Genomic DNA, 22,379 nt, shown 5'->3' with positions numbered 1-22,379 from the left:
TAATTTTGACCTTCAACGGTTTGGAGTCCATTGAAGTCCACTATAAGGAGAAAAATCCTGGAATGTTTTCATCAAAAACCTTAATTTATTTTCAACTGAAGAAAGAAGGACATGGGGGTGAGTAAATTATCAGGAAATTTTTATTTGAAAGTGGACTAATCCTTTAATGACAGACGTTACAGCATCTGGTTTATTAGGCTGCTGTGACTTTAAACCCTGCCGCTGCCGAACATGAGGCGGATCTGACGAGCATCGCATCTCATTTTCCTCACAACTATTTAAGGTCTTTTAAGGTGTTATTTAACTTCTCTTATGTGGATACTCGACAAAATGGAAATTTTTGCATAATTCTCTGTGTTATTTTTTGTTCAAGCGCGAAAGAGAACACGATACTGGCGCGCGTGACACAGACAGCGCGTTCTCGTTTGTCTTGAGGCGCCTGGATGGTTTAAAAGCATTTGCGTGAATAAGAGCGTGATCATATATAATGTAACGCTAGCCAAATTATGACGAAGTTGTCTGTTATTGAGGAGAACTGACTTTATACATCTGCTAAAAAGTAGATTAAAAGTCGTTGAGCAAAATCTTGCGCAATGATTGTTTGAAGATAAGCCTGTTTTATTTATTTATTTATTTTACAAAATATGTTCTAATAACAGTAATAGGGTAAAATAGTAAATAATAGGCCTACTTGTTTGTGTGAAACTTTTAGACTTTACCATTTATAACATCTAAAGTGACTGGGTTACATTCAAATATACAGTGTTCTGCCACACATGCATAATGCAGCCCAATCTGTGCCAGTCACCTACCTAGTTGTTTGTGAATAGTTTACTGGTCCATAGTGTGCACAGAATATTAATTCACACAGAGAAATGATCTAGTTTCCACCTTTTATCCTGGGGAAAAACTGCCGAACATTTTTATAGCTTAATTATGCGCGGTGGCATTCATTATTGAGGTTGGAGGCATCGGTTTCCTGGATATATTTCAGACATTTAGTGACATCTAGTGATTCACAAACAGAACTGCCGTCAAGACAAGTTGGTATAACATACTACCATATACATACACAAAAAGGAAGTCTTAATCGCAACGCTTAGCAAAAAAAAATACATAGAAATACAAAATATATAGGCCTAATAATAATATATTAAACAATAAAAATATCATAGGCTGATACAGTGACATAATGTGAATTAAGTGTCTAAATATTTTCATATGCACACAATACATAAATTGACACTTTAAATGCTTACCTAACCTTTAAAATACATACATATTTAGGAATAATCACTCTTGTTTGTGTATTGTTTTGTTTGCAAACTCCTCCTCACAATCGTGATTTACGGGTAAGACTAAGAGCTTTTAATATCAGTAGCCTACTGTGAAATTGCACAAACAGGTTAGGCAAGAAATATCATGTTTCTGCATGCAGGCATTGCTCAATTCCTCTTTCAGTCTTACACTTGTGAATATTCATCTGGATTATAACAGAGCGCGACGACTGCGCGTTCACACATTGGCTTTGTGCTTCAGCTTGTTTTCCTTGCACTTTATTTGCATACGCGTGTTGCTTTTTCCTCTTTATGTGCACCAAATTAGAATTGTGTGTCTGTTTTTAGCTCAGGTTGATAAAGCGATAAGACACATTAAAGCAGGCGTGCTGTGGCAGGTGCTCAGTTTGGATCTTCTCGACGAAAGCGCAGGTGAGTCTGTGGTCATTCTGCGATCTGTATGTAGTCTTGAAAAGTCTTTGCTGATCATATGATTGCTTAAAGTTGATATCAGCTCCAACAGAGAGCAATTTTCACCCTTGTTTTGTGGTTCATTTGTCCTGTAGATAATTTATTATTTATTTCACGAAATCGTGTTTGTGTTTATTAATTTGTCTTACATTTTTGTTTCGAACAACATGGATTGCGGCGGTTTCATTATATAGAACGTTATATAAAAGGGTTAGACATGTTGACATCTTTGACGATTGGGAGACATTTTGTGTGTGTACTAGGAATTAACGGTTTGCTCGTAGAGATTTTTCTCTGTACCTCTGATATTTATGACCATAAAATTGGATCCAATCCTGTTCCTCGAGATCAACCTTCTAGCAAATTTCATCTCCAACTCTAATCAAACACACCTGAACCAGCTAAATACGACCTTCAGGAACACCTGATGATTACAGACAGGTGTGTTTGTTGCGCCTCGGGAACAGTATTGGGCATCTGCATATTAGATTATTTTTGTCAATTATATTATGTTCATAACTTTATTCTTAGTTTGTCTTTACCTTTTAATATATATATATTTATATAATCTGTCTAAAAACCTTTTTTTTTTACCCTCATTACACAAAGTTTGGGTAAAACAAGTGTTTATATAATGTCTTTTTCTGGTACATGATCACTATTTTGTATTAACAAAAGATTTTTATAAGGTTAGTGCCTTTTTATTTTATTTTTTAGAGTACATACATTTAGGCCAAACAACTGGAGCTTTAAACTATAAATATCGTTTTGCATAACATACTGAAAAACTGTTGATTTATTCACCCCAAACAAAACTGAATCATAAATCTTCTGTCTTCAAATATATGTGATAGTTTCAGGGAAATTCTATTAGCTACATAAACTTGCAACTTTGTTAGACCAAATTACATCAAATTTGATGTGTTGTCATTGTGTGCAATGGATTCATGGATTAGGAAAATTTTGCAGTGTACATAGATGAACTGGTATTTGACAAATAAATCTTAAAAAAAATCTATTAAAAACTGAGGTAATGCATATTTTTGGGTCATGAACAACATGTTCAAACAAGTTTCAGTTGTTAAATAACATTTCAAAGTGTTTAAATAAATTTTTAGACTTTTTATGTCAGGCGGTACAACCAAATAGTTGTACCACCTGACATGGAAAGTGTACCAACCTATATATACTTGAAATTAGCAGTTTTTACCAATATTTGAGTGAGATCTACAAACCTTTTTACCCACAAAGATCAGCTGGGGTCCTCTGGATGATGCATAATCATGTTTACTGTTATTACCTTGTCAAAAAGAGCCATGTTTGCAGTTGTACCAACCTGACATTTGAGAATATACAAATTGCTGGACAAGAGGTTTTCAATTATCTCAACAGCTTTAAAACTACTGATATTTATAAAATTTGTTTACATGAAAGGTTTCAAACCTAAAATGTTGCTGTAGTATTTAGTTTTTAATTTTGTATTATTAAGACACCATTTTAAATAGTTTGTTCTTTTGTTTGGACAGTTGCACCACCTGACATTTTGGGGTTTTAAGATAACAAAAACATAAAATAACATGTATTTGAATGTATAAATATTTAAATATACTAACAATGAATTCAAACTAAATAGGTCTTATAGAATAAATTGATGCATGTCATGAAATTATCAAATTATTTGAAAAGGAAATAATGCACTTGGACACAAAAATATGTACGTCATGTCATTGACCCATTTAGGAAAGTACGTTTTTGTTTGTGTTGTGTTTTAGCCTTTTAGACCAGTTGAACCATAAACGTAATAATCTCGGAATTAAATTTATTTGTATCTTTTAGTGTTTGCCCAGAGAAGATGACCTCTTAATGAGGTGTTTGCTCACTATACCGTGGTTGTTTTTTGAACGGAGTGGACCTCATGACCACAACAATGTCTACCAGTAAATCTGCAGACAGAAGAGCTATTCTGCAGACCTCCAGGATTAGATGGAAGACGGATAAATGTGAGATTGTTCCGATTATCAATTCTGACACAAGTAAGTGTAAACTTTGATGTTCCAGGCAACTTTTATTCTATCTTGATAATTATTGTTTGTCAGTGTTGGTCAAATCCTATTTCAATGGATCATCCAGACCTCAGAAATCCTGCTCACTTCACAGAAAATGCAAAGCAGTTCAGTGCAACGCCCATGTAACCCTGGAGCTCTGTAATTCAATGGCTCATCCAGACCTGTTTTTGAAGCAAACTGAACAGTAAGGAAGCAAGGTGAACGTTTTAACTACTGGCTCCTTTTTGTTTTGAACAGGGAAGTGTGATGAAGACAGCGTGGAGCGCTGGCTCACAACCATCTCAGAGTAAGAGCCGAATCTCACAAGTGTTTATTTCTCTTTCATTGTGGATTTATTTGGGGATAAATCCCTTTTCAATGGGTTTCAGCTGTACCATTGTGCTGTCTGTTGTTAAAATTGGAATTTCTTCCCACATTATATTTTTTAAAAGTGTTTCCTCCTAGTGATATGGTCACTAATACAGCTTGACTTCCTTGTTTAAGGGACGATACGAAACCAGAGGTTGTCCTGGAGACAGCAGGTAAGATTATGTGTCACATTTGCAAAAAAAAAAAAAAAAAAAAAGTTTTTATTTTCTGAGATTGGCATCATAATAAAGTGACTTAGAAGCTAAGGGATAAAATGCAACATTGGAGAGTATTTCGGTGTATATTTTTTGCTTTATAGTTGCCAGTAATGCAAGTAATGCATTACAATATTGCGTTACTCCCTAAAAAAGTAACTAATTGCGTCACTTAGGTACTTTTTATGGAATTTTTTCATCTGGGCTGTTTGTTTGTTTTTATAACAACAACAAAGTTCTATTTATAGCAAATGTAAAGGCTCTTTCACATCAAAAGTGAAATGAATAAGCCTCAGGCTGAAGGAAATGCATATTCTCGCCTGCACAGTAGAGGGCGCAGCTCAAACAAACAAGCCTTTCAGCTGTGCTGCCATTCTGGAATACAGAAGAATGGGACGCAGGAGTAGTAGTAAATGTGTAAATGTAAATATGTAAATGTATGCTCATACTTAGTCTAAAACTAGAATAACCATCATGTTTGCACAGCGAACACAACACCTCTGCACTCCCGATTTCTCTCAACATGGAGACAGGAGAGTTGTCAGTCAATAAATGGGAAAACAAAGTAACTTGCGTTACTTATTTGAAAAAGTAACTCAGATATTTTGTTGTAAATTTAAAACTAATGCATTACTTTACTAGTTACTTGAAAAAAGTAATCTAATTACGTAACTCATGTTACTTGTATTGCGTTACCCCCAACACTAGTAACGTAATCCATTACATTTCACATTTAAGGTAATGTAATCTGACTACTTTTTATATTACTTTTAGATTACTTTTGACCTAACTCGTTTATCACATTGATTTGAATAGGATAATCTTGTATGGATATATCATTAACATAATGATATGATTTACAGTGATTCAATTGACCCTTCGCAAAGACCTGCCCCCCTTAGTTACTATTGCTTTGTCCGACAAGCCATGGCGACAATAAAGACCGTTTTGTGGCTCTTTAATTTGTCGTGACAGATTGCAGTAGCGCCTCAGCTCAAGTGGCTCGTGAACCGATCATCTCTTCCTACTAGTTAATTTATAGCATCAAATAAACATGAATGAACATGAGAAGGAATGTTGTTTCAAATGCAGAAAGACGTCTGTACACACCATTTTTCAAGTTCAAGTCCACCGAGGTTAATCTTCTAACTCCTGACTGCTTTGTGGGACAAAATGGCGGATTCGCCGTTGTGATTGGTTAGATCACTTGTTAATCAAACTCCCGGCGAAGGGTCAATTAGTCATTTATCTGTGATGGATTATAGCATTATAATAGGGTTAGCAGGTCAGCTGACATACTGACCCCACTGACCTGAGGGCGTGACACTCTTGTAAGATCTGTACATACTTTATGGTAAAAAACCTATTGTTTTGCTTTCAGTGAAGCCTATAAGGAGGAATGAGAGTGGAGAAGATGATCTGGCACTGGGAGTGGAAGGTAAGCATTCCCTATTTGTATTGCTTGGATCAGTTAAACTAAATACTCAGCTGAAACAAGACATATGTGTGATATGAAGGAGTGACACAGTTCGGCATCAAAGTTTGAGTTATTCTTTATAAAAATATTGAGCATATGGGTTTGTGCGTCTGTGTCTTGGAATACATTGAACTATTCAGAAGGCCTGCGGTAACCCTGGATTTTAAACATGGCAAACCTCTCCATACTTTCAAACACAAACACTGGCAGAGAGTGAGACATTCCAGTGCCTGCTGTCTCCTGCTGCTTCAGGGGAAACTTTACCTGCTGCTGCATGGTTTCCAATTACACGGAAAAGATAAGGAGTAGATAAAGCAGAGAAAGACGTGATCTTTACCTTAACATGATTTAAGCAAGTATGACAGGCTCGGGGAAGAAAACCACCCAGCCAGATCAACTATTTTGATTTTTAGATTTTAGAGTTAGCTTTTAGGGGCTAAAAATCAACAAGTTCCCTTGATTTTCAAAGTTGGTTATAGATACACTGCAAAAAAGATTCTTAGATCAAGATATTAAAGGGATAGTTCACCCAAAAATGAAAGTTTGGTGTTTATCTGCTTACCCCCAGCACATCCAAGATGTAGGTGACTCTGTTTCTTCAGTAGAACACAAATGATGATTTTTAACTCCAACCGTTGCCGTCTGTCAGTCAAATAATGCGAGTGGATGGGAACACAATCAATAAGAGTCGAAAAAACGTGCATGGAGAAATCCAAATTAAACCCTGCGGCTCGTGACGACACGAAACGGTCGGTTTGTTCGAGAAACCGAACAGTATTTATATAATTTTTTACCTCTGATACACCACTATGTCCAACTGCATTCTGCATTCGCTTAGTGAGGTCTGATCGTGCTCTGACAACGGCAGTGATGTCTCGCTCTCATTGAAGTATAAGCGCGAGACATCACTGCTGTTGTCAGAGCGCGATCAGACCTCACTAACCGAGTGCTGAACGCAGTTGGACATAGTGGCGTATTAGAGGTAAAAAGTGATATAAATACTGTTCGGTTTCTCGAACAAACAGATCGTTTTGTGTCTTAGGACATCAGTGTGTCGTCACGAGCCGCAGGGTTTAATTTGGATTTGTCTATGCAAGTTTTTTCGACTCTTATTGATTGTGTTCCCATTCACTCGCATTATTTGACTGACAGACGGCAACGGTTGGAGTTAAAAATCATCATTTGTGTTCTACTAAAGAAACAAAGTCACCTACATCTTGGATGCCCTGGGGGTAAGCAGATAAACATCAAATTTAAATTTTTGGATAAACTATCCCTTTAAAGGTGCAATATGTAGGATTTTATGTCCGCTAGAGGCCTATTCAAAACAAAGGCGTAGCTTGATGACGCCAAGTTTGAGCGCGGAATCTTGGGACATGTGGTCTTCACCTCACAGCCGGTGGAAAATAATCGGGATAGGACTCGGGAAGAAATCATGTTCATGGGTGCGATTATTAACGTTACTGTAGTATGAAGCAGAGCAGGACCGAGTGTTGTGGGAGCTGAACGAGGCCGCTGGAGCGATTGCGCAACACACCTCGCGAGCAGCGGGACTTTTATTATGCCACAGTCGCCGGAGCTGAAAACTACAAACGATTGCCTTTATTTTATAAGCCCTATACGAAAACTTGGACGTTAGTCCTAAACGATCCCGTGCGTGTTCTCCCTGTCCTCTAAGTGCAGGAAAATTAGAAGAGGTTTAACTTGAGCTGACGTTTCACTTTAGGCACCAGAAACCGTGTTACAGAAACATCCTCTATGAAGTCTTTGAAGTTAAGCTCTGACATGTTCAGATAAGATTTGAAGATGTCGCAGATCAGATTCTGGAGGTATTTTGTCCTAGTACTGAGAAAAACTTTTCCAAAGAGAAGTTTAAAATCTTTATTGTCCACTCACATGGAAATTTATCTTTAGCCCAAACAGGATAAAACTATTCAGACATTCATATTCTTGCTTGGCTTCCTCATGCAGCAATATAAGAATAAATGCGGAATAATACTATAAATAAAGTCAACTACAGTAGGATACAGTGACTGACAATATAAGATTAACAGAAATCCCAAATGCGTTTGCTTGCCAGACATTCATCATATCTGTTAACATTTCTGAATGTCCATATTCACGTCGCCCACCTATAATTGTTTTCTTTCTGCTCAGGGTTCTGTCTTTCTTCAGGGTTCTGTCTTTCTTCTTAGAGTGCTGTTTTCTGTCCTGGGTTGTGTCTTCCTTTTCAGGGTCACTTTATTGTGACTGTCTTGACTATTCTCTTATCTCTCTCTCTCTTTTTTTTTTTTTTTTTTAAAGAAAAAGTTGCTATGAATTTCTCATTCATGTTCTGTCAGTTGTGCTGTCAGACACTCCCCTTCTTGTGAATGAGGTGCTTTGGTTTCGTAACACACTTGCAATGGAAGGTACAGGACGGAATGGATTGTTGTTCTCCGGAGATTAAACAAAGATGCTTTAGGAAATTAACTTGGACACATTGGATCATGGTCCACTTTTAAGAAGACATCAGCATGTCTCTGACAACATGCCAAAGTCTTCTGTACAGTTGTTTATGAGAAGACAAGAACATCAAAACAACATTGAAGAATATTGACCTAATATAGTTGCCGTACAGCAGTCTGGAAGTGTTTAATTGAATACGCAGACTTTTCCATCTTTAAATGAACTCTTTTTTCTGTTTGCTGCAGCATCTTTATATGGCAAACGCTCTCTCAGGACTGTACAAGACATTTTGAGGTAAGAACACATTTAATATTCACTGTGTTTTATGCAGCACTTTCATTTTTAACTTGAATAACTTTGACTTTTTGACAAACTTGGATCTGGCTGAAATGATATAATGATTATAATTATTTCACGTTGTGGATGATATTAAAATCTAAATACAATTGTTTTTGCAAAATTGTACAGTATGAAAGATTTATATTTTTATTTAGTTACTAAAGATTATATTTAACAGTGTTATTAAATTATTTGTGTTTCAAACATTAACTTTGAATGTTAGAATGTTGAATGTTCATACTGATATATTGTGTATTCCTAGTTTAATGTTTTATCACATCAATTTCAGAACATTTTATTAAAATTTATAAAGAATATACAATTTTTGTAACAGCACTGTCATCTATCCACTGTTCATTTGCTGTATATAGGAATATACTTTGCCTGTGTTTCACAGATGGCCTAAAGTGGTACATTTGTTATATAAATATTTGCTATATGTGTTTGTATATAGTATATATCAGACAGAGTACTTTGTAAGTGTGTAAATGTGCGTGATGCAGCTTGTTCAGGCACCTGCCAGAAACCTACCTAGTCATATTTCCCATGCAAATGCTGATTTGTTGACATGCCACCACATGGGTTGCTGGGCTGATTTGCATAAGGTGGAATGTCACTGATGGTGCAATGAGGCAGGAGAAGAACGATTCCAACAGGAAATGGGTGACACATAGAAAAGTGTGAAGAAGGGTTTGGATGTTTAGGAAGGGCTGGTCAGCAGTGTTTGGTTTCTTTACTTGATGTTTGCTGATGTGTTCCACACACAGGTCATCTCTAGATACTCCTGCTCTGTCCAGGTGGAACAGTTTTGCATCGTCTGTTTCGATACCATCTGACGTCAGGTCAGAACTCCTCAACCCCCTTCCTTCACCTGTCAATCAAGACTTTGTTGATATTCAAGCTAATGTTGTTGGGGTTTTTTTGCAGTGTAATGGACGTGTTAAACATACTACAGGATGACCCTGAAGAACTGTTGCTAGATTTGGGTTTTGGCACTGAGGAGCCCGACATCACAGGGAGAATCCCGACCCGATTCCTCAATTACCAGTCCAGCGCTCGTGGCATCAGCTATCAGCTCTTTCTGGAAGCTCAGCAGAACCGAATGGATGTCGAAAATCTGGATGTCAGGAGTGAGCAAGTTTCCTCAAGTTCACACAAAAATGAAATGAGTCATTTACTCAACCACATGTTGTTTCAAACCCACTTCTGTGGAACTCAAACAGTGAATTTCTAAAGAAAATCCTAGGCATTTATTGAGATTGGGGCTGCTGAGCTACAAAATGAGAAAAAAAACCTTCGTAAAATTAGTCTATATGACTTGTTTTCGTTATATTTAAAGTCTTCTGAAGTCATACATTAGTTTTATTTGAGAAACAAGCCTTAAAAGACCACTTTTTAAAATGATGCTTTTATGATCCTTTTTGGAGGTTGAAATCTCATGTTCTCAAAATGCATAAATGTCTCTCTTTGAGTTTCAAAGTCATATGTTTTGGAGTGAATTACCCTTTTAAATATCTGTTCTTCATATCCACACTTTTAAAACTAAAGGTTGAAGAAAAACATTTAACCTTTAAAGGTGCCATCGAATTGAAAATTGAATTTACCTCGGCATAGTTGAATAACAAGTGTTCAGTACATGGAAATGACATACAGTGAGTCTCAAACTCCATTGTTTCCTCCTTCTTATATAAATCTCATTTGTTTAAAAGACCTCTGAAGAACAGGCGAATCTCAACATAACACTGACTGTTACGTAACAGTCGGGATCATTAATATGTACGCCCCCAATATTTGCATATGCCAGCTCATGTTCAAGCCATTACACAAGGGCAGGACGTCTGGATGTGCACAGCTGAATCATCAGACTAGGTAAGCAAGCAAGGACAACAGTGAAAAATGGCAGATGGAGCAATAATAACTGTCATGATCCATGATAACATGATATTTTTAGTGATATTTGTAAATTGTCTTTCTAAATGTTTCATTAGCATGTTGCTAATGTACTGTTAAATGTGGTTAAAGTTACCATCGTTTCTTACTGTATTCACGGAGACAAGAGAGCCGTCGCTATTTTCATTATTAAACACTTGCAGTCTGTATAATTTATAAACACAACTTCATTCTTTATAAATCTCTCCAACAGTGTAGCATTAGCTGTTAGCCACGGAGCTCCATCAAACTCATTCAGAATCAAATGTAAACATCCAAATAAATACCATACTTACGTGATTAGACATGCTGCATGACGAACACTTTGTAAAGATCCATTTTGAGGGTTATATTAGCTGTGTGAACTTTGTTTATGCAGTGAGAGAGTCGAGAGCTCAGGAGGGGGCGGAGAGCGCGTGATTTAAAGGGGCCGCAGCCTGAATCGGCGCATTTCTAATTATGCCTCAAGATAGGCAGTTAAAAAAATGAATTAAAAAAAAATCTATGGGGTATTTTGAGCTGCAACTTCACAGACATTCAGGGGACACCTTAGACTTATATTACATCTTGTAAAAAAACGTTCAATGGCACCTTTAACATTCATGGAAACTTTTCAATGGACAAAAGGTTCTTTATAGGACAAAAACCTTCTTGACTCCTCTCTGCATTATGTCACTTTTACATGTGCCCCAGCTACATTTTTTATTTTGATACTTCTTAATTACTTCTATATAAAGCAGTTTATACCCAAAGATGCAGGACCTTTATTATACAATTCTTAGGTAAAATGGCAGATGACAACAGTTTCCAAGGTAGGATTGGTTAATAAAATGTTTAAGGTGGGGCTAAGCAAAAGTGTATTTGCAGGCATGTTTTAGATATCTATAAAGTAATTTTGACTAGTAAGAATGTTAATTCCAGATATATGCATTGAAATTCCTCCCAGTCACAAAGCTAAATGCAGATATCTCCAAAGAAAGATCTTCCTAGTCATAATTAATTAAAATATCTTTAAATGAGATTTGACTAGGAAAATTTCCAATTCAAGATATCTAGTAATAAATTACTTTTTAAGATATCTACAATGTATTTTGGATACCTTTAAAGATGATGAATTAAAGGTATCTTAAATTTGAATTATGACTAGTCAAACACTAGTCAGAGATATCTCGAATTGTAATTTTTACCAGTGGTAATTCAGACTAGTAAAATGGTAATTTGAGCGATCTCTAATTAGAATTATGCCTAGTACAAAATCAATTACAGATATCTTTAAGTACAATCTCTACTAGTCAAGACTCATTTGTGGATATTGTGAATATTTTTCAATGGAAGAATATGACTAGTCATAATCACATTGTAGATTTCTTAATTCCAGTTACAACGAGTCAAAATTACAGAATGTATATCTGGAATTGGAATTTTGACTAGTCAAAAGTTTACAGCAAAAATGTTTTTTAGATTATGAAATATTTTACTAAGAAAACAAATGGTTCCTTTAAGAACTGTTCGCTGAAAGGTTCTTTGGGGAACCAAAATGGTTCTTTGTCATCACTACAAAAACCCCTTTTGAAACCTTTATTTTTAAGAGTGCATAGGTATTTAGGAGGTTGAATGTGGTTTAAATATAATGTGTGAAGCAGCAAAACTAAAAGTGACACTCATTTCCTGTGTAGCTGCAATATGTTGAAAATCTGATAAGAAGAGTTTTATGCAAGTCAAGAATCTTGAAACTTTCTATCTCACTTCCTCCTGGTGTTCAGATCGGTTCAGGCAGCTCGAGGTTCTTCAGCAGGTCACCACAACGTTCTCCTCTCTGGTTGGTGCCACTTCTCAGGATGCGGACACATCTACAGCTTCCCAAATGTCTGCAGAGGCACGGGAGAGGAGAAAACGTATGGCCATGATTCTGCGTAGAGCCTCGAAAAAGAGCCTCAGTCAAGCCCAAACGTCACAGAACCAGCACACGCTCCCTTCCATGACCTCCTCAGCCCCATCCGGCCCAGAATCCACTGGCACACCAAAAGCAGATAAAAGGATCCCTTCAAAACGCACAAGGTTGTCGGACAACAGCAATCTTTTCCCTCTAGAAGAGGAGCAGAGTGTTAATTCAGAGGCTGAGCCGGTTCTAAACAGCTCCACGGCAAGAGGAACATCAGACCTTCTGAAGCTCAACTTTGTCCCGCCTTCAACTGAGGGTCGACCCATTGAATCTTTCGAGCTGGAAGAGGTGAAGTATTAAGTCTGCAGTAATATCCTCTGTACGTACTTCCACATTGTTCCCTTTCTAATGTTGATGATTGTTTTTCAGATCCAGAGTTTCGATGAAGGAAGCGTTCCTGGGAGCTGCAGTGGCCCAATGGATCCTGGAGGTGCATGTCTTTTTTTTAAAAACCACATAGCAATGCCCTGCTAACCACCCTGGAATTGTAGTGACGAGCTTTGAACACCTGTATTACTTCAGAAAAGATCAAATTTATAATTATTATTTGTTTTTAAAGGAATAGTTCACGCCCAATGGAAAATTATCCCATGATTTACACACCCTCAATCCATCCTGTGTATATGACTATCTTCTTTCAGACGAACACAATCGAGATTATAATAAAGGATTAGTTCACTTTCAAATAAAATTTTCCTGATAATTTACTCACCCCCATGTCATCCAAGATGTTCATGTCTTTCTTCAGTTGAAAAGAAATTAAGGTTTTTGATGAAAACATTCCAGGATTATTCTCCTTATAGTGGACTTCAATGGGCACCAAATGGTTGAAGGTCAAAATTAGTTTCAGTGCAGCTTCAAAGGGATTTAAACGATACCAGATGAGGAATAAGGGTCTTATCTAGTGAAACGATCGGTCATTTTTGAAAAAAATGTAAATGTATATAAACAAATGATCGCCTTCCAAGTGGTTCCGCCAAAACCGCACTTTCGTATTCTTCAAAAAGCTGATGCCGTATGTCCTACGCCTTCCCTATTCTACTTACGGAACGAACGCAGGGCCAGTTCCATTTTTTCCCTAAGTTGAATAGGGAAGGCGTAGGATATACGGCGTAAGCTTTTTGAAGAATATGGAAAGCAGAAACAAGTACAAGGCGATCATTTGTGTTTATAAAGCATATACAGTTGTATTTTTTTTTCGAAAATGACATCGTTTCGCTAGATAAGACCCTTATTCCTCACCTGGTATCGTTTAAAGCCCTTTGAAGCTGCACTGAAACTGTAATTTTGACCTTCAACCATTTGGAGGCCACTGAAGTCCACTATAAGGAGAATAATCCTGGAATGTTTTAATCAAAAACCTTAATTTCTTTTTGACTGAAGAAAGAAAGACATGAACATCTTGGATGACATAGGGGTGACTAAATTATAAGGAAAATTTTATTTTAAAGTGAACTAATCCTTTAATTTGATTGTGTATATATCCTTGCTCTTCCAAGCTTTATAATGGTAGTGAATGGTGCTCCTGATTTTGAAGTCCAAAAAATATCCATAGTTTAAAACTTTATGAACTAAAATAAGTAGTTGATTTGTGCCAAAAGGGTAACTACCGATGCGATGTATCACAGTAGCGTAAGCTTAGACGCCTTTCACGGTTTAAACAAATATGGCTGTGCAACAAACTCAAAATTCTTTTTTTAGACTTCTAATTTGTGAACGGTGTTTTGTTTTGCTCTATCCTCTGCATTTCCGCGTTCGTCAATGCGTCATGCCTCAGGTCAGAGATTACTCTCGTGGCATAAGTCGATTTGCGTTGACCATCTGCTAGAAGCTAGTTCTTTAAAGATTTGAAATATGGACATTTTTCTTACAAAATCCCATCACTTCGCTTAAGAAGACCTTCATTAGCCGTGTGGTTATCTTTTATGATGGGTGGATGCACTTTTTTGGACTTCAAAATCATTATAAAGATAATAATAATAATTTTGATAATAATTTTGATATTTGGGTGAACTATACCTTTTGAATGTGTTTTAATAAAACATAAACTTTCATTAGAGATGTTCCTTTTACTTCTTGAAAAGCAAACGTTTTTGAAGCCACTGTGGATTCAAATAATTTACATGAGACAATTTCCATTTCTGATATTATGCAAATGAGTCATGAGATTGTTCAGTCATTTTTATGTGTGCAGTAGGCTACATGCTATACAGTTGAGGTAATGTTCGCCTTACCACAGTGCTATGGAAAAATGAACTTGTTTGTTTAGTCTAATCAGGAGGCTTCATGCTAATGGCTCTTGGTTCCCTGTAGGTGAACAAATTGGATCTAACGTGATGAGAACAAACAGTTGTCAGTCTGACAGCAGTGGCTTTCTAGAGGAGCCCTTCATACCTGCGCTGTCCCAGCAGAACAACCCTGGACCCGAGCTCATGAAGGTAAGACATGATTCAGCTCTGCAGAGGGTTCAGGCACCTGTATTAATGATGCCATGGAGTCGTTTTTATCTGCCATTATGTTATGTTATGTCCTTCCACCAAGGACAGCAAGCCAAATATTTTATTTACTAGCCTACTCCATTCAAAGATTACATAAACATGTGAACTTTGTAAATTACTGTACTTACTGTATTTTTGGTCAAATAAATGCAGCCTTGGTGAGCATATAAGAGACTTCTTTCAACTTTTAAATGCTAGTGTAATTCCATTTCATATTTCTAGTGGTGCATAAATTATTTACAGTAGCTTTACCCAGTAAAAGTAGATTAATGTGTGGAAGTAATTTTGTAAATGCAAAGAAAGATTTTTTTTATATATGTTTTGTCATTGTCTCAACTAAAATCCCCAAAATAATAAATTTGCACAAACTTTAGCTCTCTTATTAACAAATGCTAATATGATTATATTCTTTGAGGATACCTTGGTAAATAACATGGTAAATGAATACGGTAATCACACCGGACGCGAATGAAGCGGTAAGCGCGAGTGATTTACATGTTAAGTCAATGCAAAGACGCGAATTGACATCCTGCGGCGCGATTCGCGCGAATGAAGCGGCGCGAATGACGCGGCGCGAATTGAGCGATTCGGGCTTTTGACGCGCTTAACGCGTGATTCGCGCGAATCGCGCAAGTTGAAAAATCTGAACTTTGGCGAATTTCCGCGCCGCGTTAACCAACCAGGAGCTTGCTCTAGTAGTGACGTGACGTAGCGAGCTGAGGCAGAAATTCGAAACAACAATGGAGGACAAAATCATCGTCGCTGTACATCTTCATACATTTATAGAAACAGAAATAAAAAGGATGGTGTTTGAAAAAAAGTGAGTGAGGAGGTTGGACAATCTGATAAGTTGTAAAAAACGGTCTTATACTCAATTTGAGCTATATATATAATATATATAACGTTACATATTAAGACTACAAGCCAACTAAAGACGACCAATTGAGCTTATTCGCAGTAATTTACAATTATTTCCCCACTGAAAAGTTGTGTTTATTCAGAGGAAGTGTGCAGAAAGCAGTGGGAGAGTCTGGGACACATAAAGGAGCGGGAGAGCCCCTCTCATGACGCGAATTCGCGTCTGTTGTGAAGGGATTTTCACGCGCGAATGTTCAAGCGTCCAACTACGCGCGAATAGCGCGATTTATTCGCGCAAGTCGCGTCTGGTGTGAATGCAGCAGTACTTCACTTTTTTAAAAGTTCTGACATCCATACATCAAAAAGGTCACAATGTATCATGAGCGGCCCACCAATATTGGCTGAAACGGTGCTGAGTTTGAAGCGGACTATCTGACAACAGAGCGTTTAGGAAACCTGTTTGGAAGCAATATCTGTAGCTGTTGAAGTGACTATTTTTGCAGTTACATTTGGTGTTGCTACTGAAACAGGAACCACGCATTGGCCCTTTAAGGATATTTACCACTTGCTTGGGTGTGATTATGAATATTTGTTTGATTTCCTGTGCTCTTTCTGCTTTTTGCAGATGCTGAATGCAATATCTCAAGATAGCACAGAAGGTCAACAGAAGCGATCAGAACAGCGTGAGATGGAGGATCCACCCACATATGAACAGAACTGTGAAATGCAGTCAAACCAAAAACGCTCATCTACGACACACTCTGGAAAAACTGTTTTGGAAACTGCAGACTCTGGAAATTTATTTGACTCAGACTCAGAAGAATTGAGGAGAATAATGACTGAAAAAGAATACTCTTTGTCATCAGATATTAGTAAAGTTAGCAATAATGGTGTTTACACTCTAGCGTATTTTGTTCAAATGGATCCTGTTGGTTATCAGACTGAAATTCATGACAGACCGCAAGGATCAGAAAGTCCAGGCCGACTTGTTTATAAGGAAGGCATGTCCCTGTTTGAGGAACTGAAATCTGCTGAGACAAACTCAGGTTTGTGGCCTACTGATCTGAGGACAGATGTTATGGAAAACGAGGCGGACAGCTTTACGAATCATCTCGAAGCAGGCGAGCGAGATCCGGCATTGGATCTGTCGCAGGGATCTCCGGGAAAAACCGTGACCTCTGATGCCGCCGTTGGACGCAGTTCCCCCACTGCGCTCGAACGTAGGAGAGAATCTTTCTCCAAGAGGTCTGACGTTGTCACGGATAATGACTCAGGAACGGCACAGACACCCAACACACACACGCCGTTCACATCTGTGGAAACATCTCCTCCTCACTTGTGGAACTCTGTGGAATGTTCTGGCGATCTTGGAAGTTTCCGTACGCGGTCGATATCTCTGGACACGGGACTGTCGTACGAGGAGGAGGATCACAAATTGCAGGGCGCATTGTGGGCAGGGGCGCAGCAATGTTTCCACTGTGGGTCTCAAATCAACTATGACAACTGCTGGGCAAAACCTCAACCTGAGCTGTCCTCCAGTCTGCCTGTAAGTAAAAGTTGCTCTACAAATAATTATTATCCTACACTATGATGAACAGCTTTGTAAAATTACTATCATGCTGTATATTGTACATTTAAAAATTTTAGCAATGCACAATATATATAGGTAATATGTTGACTATATTTAAAATGATTATATCAATATTTGTCAGTATTGAATGTTTAATTTTACAAGCTCATTTCCCTCCCTAAAAAAATTTATCATCTAACATGGGCTTAAATTAATCTTTTAAAACACTTATAACTGTTAAATGGAATCTTTAGCAAAAAAGAAAATTCTGTTTTCATACTGTACATTAAAAAGTTATGCCTAAATTAAATTGTAGCTTTTATAACTGTTTAAATTATTTAGATAAAAGTTATAAATAGTAAGCATTTTAATACCAGTCATTTATTGGTTATTGGCCTTAATGTACTGTAAAACATTACTCTGGCAGGGTTGCCAGGTTTTCACAACAAAACTCGCCCAATTGCTACTCAAAACTAGCACAATCGTATTTCAGGGGCGTTCCCCAGTAAAAATCATATTGTTAAAGGGTTCGTTCACCCAAAAATGAAAATAATGTCATTTATTACTCACCCTCATGCCATTCCACACCTGTTAGTTGAAATCCAATGGCTCTGTGAGGCCTGCATAGCCAGCAATGACATTTCCTCTCTCAAGATCCATTAATGTACTAAAAACATATTTAAATTGGTTCATGTGAGTACAGTGGTTCAATATTAATATTATAAAGCGACGAGAATATTTTTGGCGCACCAAAAAAACTAAATAACGACTTATTTAGTGATGCCTGATTTCAAAACAATGCTTCATGAAGCATCAGAGCATAATGAATCAGCGTATCGAATCATGATTCGGATCGCGTGTCAAACAGCTGAAATCATGTGACTTTGGCACTCCGAACCACTGATTCATTATGCTCCGAAGCTTCCTGAAGCAGTGTTTTGAAATCGGCCATCACCAAATAAATCATTAATTCGTTTTTTTGGCACACCAAAAATATTCTTGTCACTTTATAATATTAATATTGAACCACTGTACTCACATGAACTGATTTAAATATGTTTTTAGTACATTCATGGATCTTGAGAGAGGAAATGTCATTGCTCTCTATGCAGGCCTCACTGAGCCATCGGATTTCAACAAAAATATCTTAATTTGTGTTCCGAAGATGAACAAAGGTGTGGAACGACATGAGGGGGAGTAATAAATGACGGAATTTTCATTTTTGGGTGAACTAACCCTTTAATCATTTAAACCATTTTCACATTAAATGTTGCGTTCGTAATACATACGCACTTTACATATGAATTTCTGTCTAATCATTATTGTAACGTGTCGAGTTACACCGAAATTTGTTCTGCTGTTTCATAAGGCCCATTGTTTTAAATTTGGTTCCATCAAACTCATCCTGATAAATGTTGGAGGAGCTCCTCATTTGAAGTATGACGTTCCATGGGTTCTTAGCCACTTAATCTTTCCTCTGATTTTAAGAACAAACTAAGATTAAACATTTCTATTTTGAGAAATACTCTTCTACCCCTTAAACATCTGAGATTAAAAGCTTTGTACACTGCTTGTTTAATGAGGTTCATTTGAATTTGTATAGTTCATTTACATGTGTAATGGAAAACAGTAGCGAACATTGACCACTTCAGAATCTTCACAGCGTTTAAGTACACACACGAAAACCCCCTTTTACTCACATCCACGCTTGCTGCATCCTCATTTCTTTGAGTTATGGTTTTGGTTTTAGTTAACTATGATAACCCTGGTTTAAGCTGGTTGGACTACCTACTGATGGTAGACCATCTTGATCACATTGATCGCTTTGGTTAAGATGTGCTGAACATGTTCAAACCCGTTTCTAGCAATAAACCAGCTGTTATGCTACTTTTAAAGACCATGTTTTTCCAGGTTATGGAATGTATCTCTCCCAACAATATCCTTCTCTTTCACTTTCTAGTACTCCCTGGATGAGCTTGAGGACATGGTGAAATGTTTGAGGAAGTTCCGAACAGTTCTGACGGAAATTGAAGCAAGACTAGAAGAGGAACAAGCATCCGTGCTCGGATCTCTGTCAGACTCCCACAGGTGAACTTTACCATCATAATGGATCTCACTGATTTTATAGGGCTTCTCAATAGGATGAATTTTGCTGTGTTGTACAGTGTTTAAAATGATTTTGTGTCTCAGAGAGGAAGTGGAAGATGTTTTGAAGCTACGAGCAGCTGTCAAACAGGAAGCTGGGACGCTTGAACAGCAGCTGTCCGATCTGGTGCATCACTATGATGATAGCATCAAAATGGTATTAAATCTACTCATATATACTTAATATTAAAGGGTTAGTTCACCCAAAAATTAAAATTCTGTCAATTACTCACCCTCATGTCGTTCCAAACTCGTAAGACTCGTAAAACATATTTTCGCAACACAATTAAGATATTTTTGATGAAATCCGAGAGCTTTCTGATCCATAGACTGCAACGTAATTACCACTTTTAAGGCAGTAAAGACATCGTTAAAATAGTCCATGTGACTTCAGTGGTTCAACCTTAATGTTATGAAGCGACGAGAATACTTTTTGTGCGCTGCAGTCTATGGGGGATCAGAAAACTCTCGGATATCATCAAAAATATCTTAATTTGTGTTGCAAAGATGAATAAAGGGTTTTGGAACGAAATGAGGGTGAGTAATTAATGACAGAAGTTTCATTTTTGGGTGAACTAACCCTTTAAATATGGTTTATGGGAAATTAACTATGGCTTGGGGCAAAAATTGCCACAAAAATTGACAAACATGTTTCAAATATAGGGCAAAAACTCTTTCAAGTGTGAATTTGAACCTGCATTATCAACCAACATCCTTTGTTTTATCCCTGTACTGTTGTTTATAGAAGCTGAATCGGCTCATGGACGAACAGTCTCAGCTGTGCACCCAATTACGAATTACACCCTCTAATACACCCCATTCAGGACCCACCTCAACCAGGAGCGTGGCCATTCAATGCTGCCTGCTGCCTGTGACGTCCGGTCCACAGAGGTGTCACCATCATCACGGAACTTGTCACGGGAATCAGGGAGCAGCATGTCAAGATCCACAGCGGTTCTCTTGTCAAACCCAGTGGGAGGCCAATTGCAAACCAGACAGGCTGGACTTTGTAGCTTTTATTAAAAGTGTAAGAATATCTTAAATCCTCATCAGAATAATTGGATCTGATAATGGTTAAATGTCCCAAGTGTTGTTAACTGTCCACTTTTATCTTCCAGCTGAAAAATTCATTACAGCATTCAATCAACAGTAACTCGCTGGAATAAGGTTTGTATTATTTTTGTCCTCAGTCTGAAATCAAAATTATATGACCTTATAAAACAATTTCCATTGTTGTAGGCATTTTTAATGTCTATATCTGAAAAAAGTTTTACTAAAAAGCAAAATATTTTATGGGATATGAACCTAATTATTATTTTTTTAATGCAGACAACATACAAAATGAATCATTCTGGCCTTCCCTTTGTTTTGTTGTAGTAATGCAGCCATGCAGTGATGAAGACCTGAAGATCCTTGTCAGTTTTTTGCAAGACACTTGTAGTGCTGACTCTTGAGTTCAGAACTAATAAAGAATTATGTATATATATAAACCATTGTCGTGTGTCCAGATGAGTATATATGTGCACACTGCACACACATCTCTCTATGTAGCACAAGCCTCCTCCTTCCCTCTCCTTCCTTATCTCTTGTCTGTAATAAACCACTTCACTGCATTGTGGTGCTGCACTGACCGTATAAGGAAACTGCTGCTCTCCTGAAGAAGAGCTTCCTTTCTCCTCCAGTGGATGACACAGTGCTGGTTCTCCTGTCTGATTGGACAATGATCTGATGGTTCCTGAAACGCTCTCCAAGAGTTATGGCCTAATCTCAGGAAAGAGTGTCAGTACTTTTAAATAATAATAATAAATATAAATAAAGTTATAAATATTTCATTTAAAAATGTTGTTGAACTTTAAAGAAATTGTGTTTTCCCAATGGGTATCATGTATCATGGGTATCATGGAATCATCATAGACATTGGCAAACCATATAAGCATGGTCTTTAAATACAGTAAGGCTTTCTCAGCAGCCAGTTTATGTAGTATATATAGTATTGGGACTTATAAACTGGCTACTAACCAAGATTATTGTTTCTAACCAAGTTTATTTCAACACTGTTCCTGTAGGTTTGGCATCATAGAATTCACAATTGAGTAAATACTGTGGCGTAATAAATTACATATTAGTCATAGCAGTCATCTGATGGTTTAAAAAACGAACAGAAAACAGTAAACTACATTGACAAACACAGATATGAGCAATCAGCATATGAATCTTAACAATGGTGGCAACAAAATATTCAGACAATCAGATCAACTCTGGACATCACAAAAACTACTAAAAGACAGAACAAAAACCACAATAAAAATAAAAGCAAATAGTTAGAATTAACATAATAGGACAATTCAGCAGCATAATTTATTAATGCTGTGATGCATGCTGCGAGTTTTTTATTGTTCCAAGCATGCATTGTGGCATGACACTTTTGATTGCTGCCTTTGTTGAGATTCATGTGCTGATTCTTGATGGTTTTGTTCATTTATGAGATCTCAATAACGGTTTGTTTTTGGTGTCAGTCGGTTTTGTTCTTTTACAAGATTTCAATTATGGTCAGTTTTGTTCGGTTACAAGATCTCAATGACAGTTTGTTTTTGATGTCAGTCGGTTTTTGTTCTGTTACGAGATCTCAATTTTGTTCCGTTACGGGATTTCAATGATGGTCGGTTTTGTTCAGTTACAAGATCTCGGTGGCGGTCGGTTTTCAGAATGATGGTTGTTTTGTTTGGTTATGAGATCTCAATGACGGTTTGTTTTCGGTGTCAGACAGTTTTGTTCTTTTACGAGATTTTAATGACA

The 22,379-nt window shown here is 37.2% G+C and overlaps 1 protein-coding gene across 2 annotated transcripts; it reads left to right on the top strand.

Annotated features, from left to right (window-relative positions):
• Positions 1-214: 214 nt before the first annotated feature.
• Positions 215-21,073, top strand: itprid1 (ITPR interacting domain containing 1). 2 transcript variants are annotated; one of them, XM_048174949.1, is made up of 18 exons: positions 215-283; positions 1,626-1,709; positions 3,585-3,781; positions 4,052-4,100; positions 4,298-4,335; positions 5,759-5,815; positions 8,548-8,596; positions 9,409-9,483; positions 9,569-9,771; positions 12,334-12,800; positions 12,882-12,942; positions 14,826-14,950; positions 16,494-17,414; positions 19,399-19,526; positions 19,629-19,740; positions 20,329-20,610; positions 20,702-20,750; positions 20,961-21,073. In XM_048174949.1, the coding sequence occupies exons 3-17, from the start codon at positions 3,664-3,666 to the stop codon at positions 20,747-20,749; spliced, it is 2,733 nt and encodes a 910-aa protein (XP_048030906.1). In that variant the 5' UTR covers positions 215-283; positions 1,626-1,709; positions 3,585-3,663; the 3' UTR covers position 20,750; positions 20,961-21,073. The 2 variants fall into 2 exon arrangements, with proteins under 2 accessions (XP_048030906.1, XP_048030907.1); XM_048174950.1 differs by lacking the exons at positions 215-283; positions 1,626-1,709 and adding an exon at positions 1,756-2,189.
• The last annotated feature ends 1,306 nt before the right edge of the window (positions 21,074-22,379 follow it).

This window comes from Megalobrama amblycephala, linkage group LG22 (genome assembly GCF_018812025.1).
Source record: "Megalobrama amblycephala isolate DHTTF-2021 linkage group LG22, ASM1881202v1, whole genome shotgun sequence".
NCBI classification, from domain to species: domain Eukaryota; kingdom Metazoa; phylum Chordata; class Actinopteri; order Cypriniformes; family Xenocyprididae; genus Megalobrama; species Megalobrama amblycephala.
The sequence above is the reverse complement of the archived record's forward strand: the minus strand, read 5'-3'. Positions and strand labels throughout refer to the sequence as shown.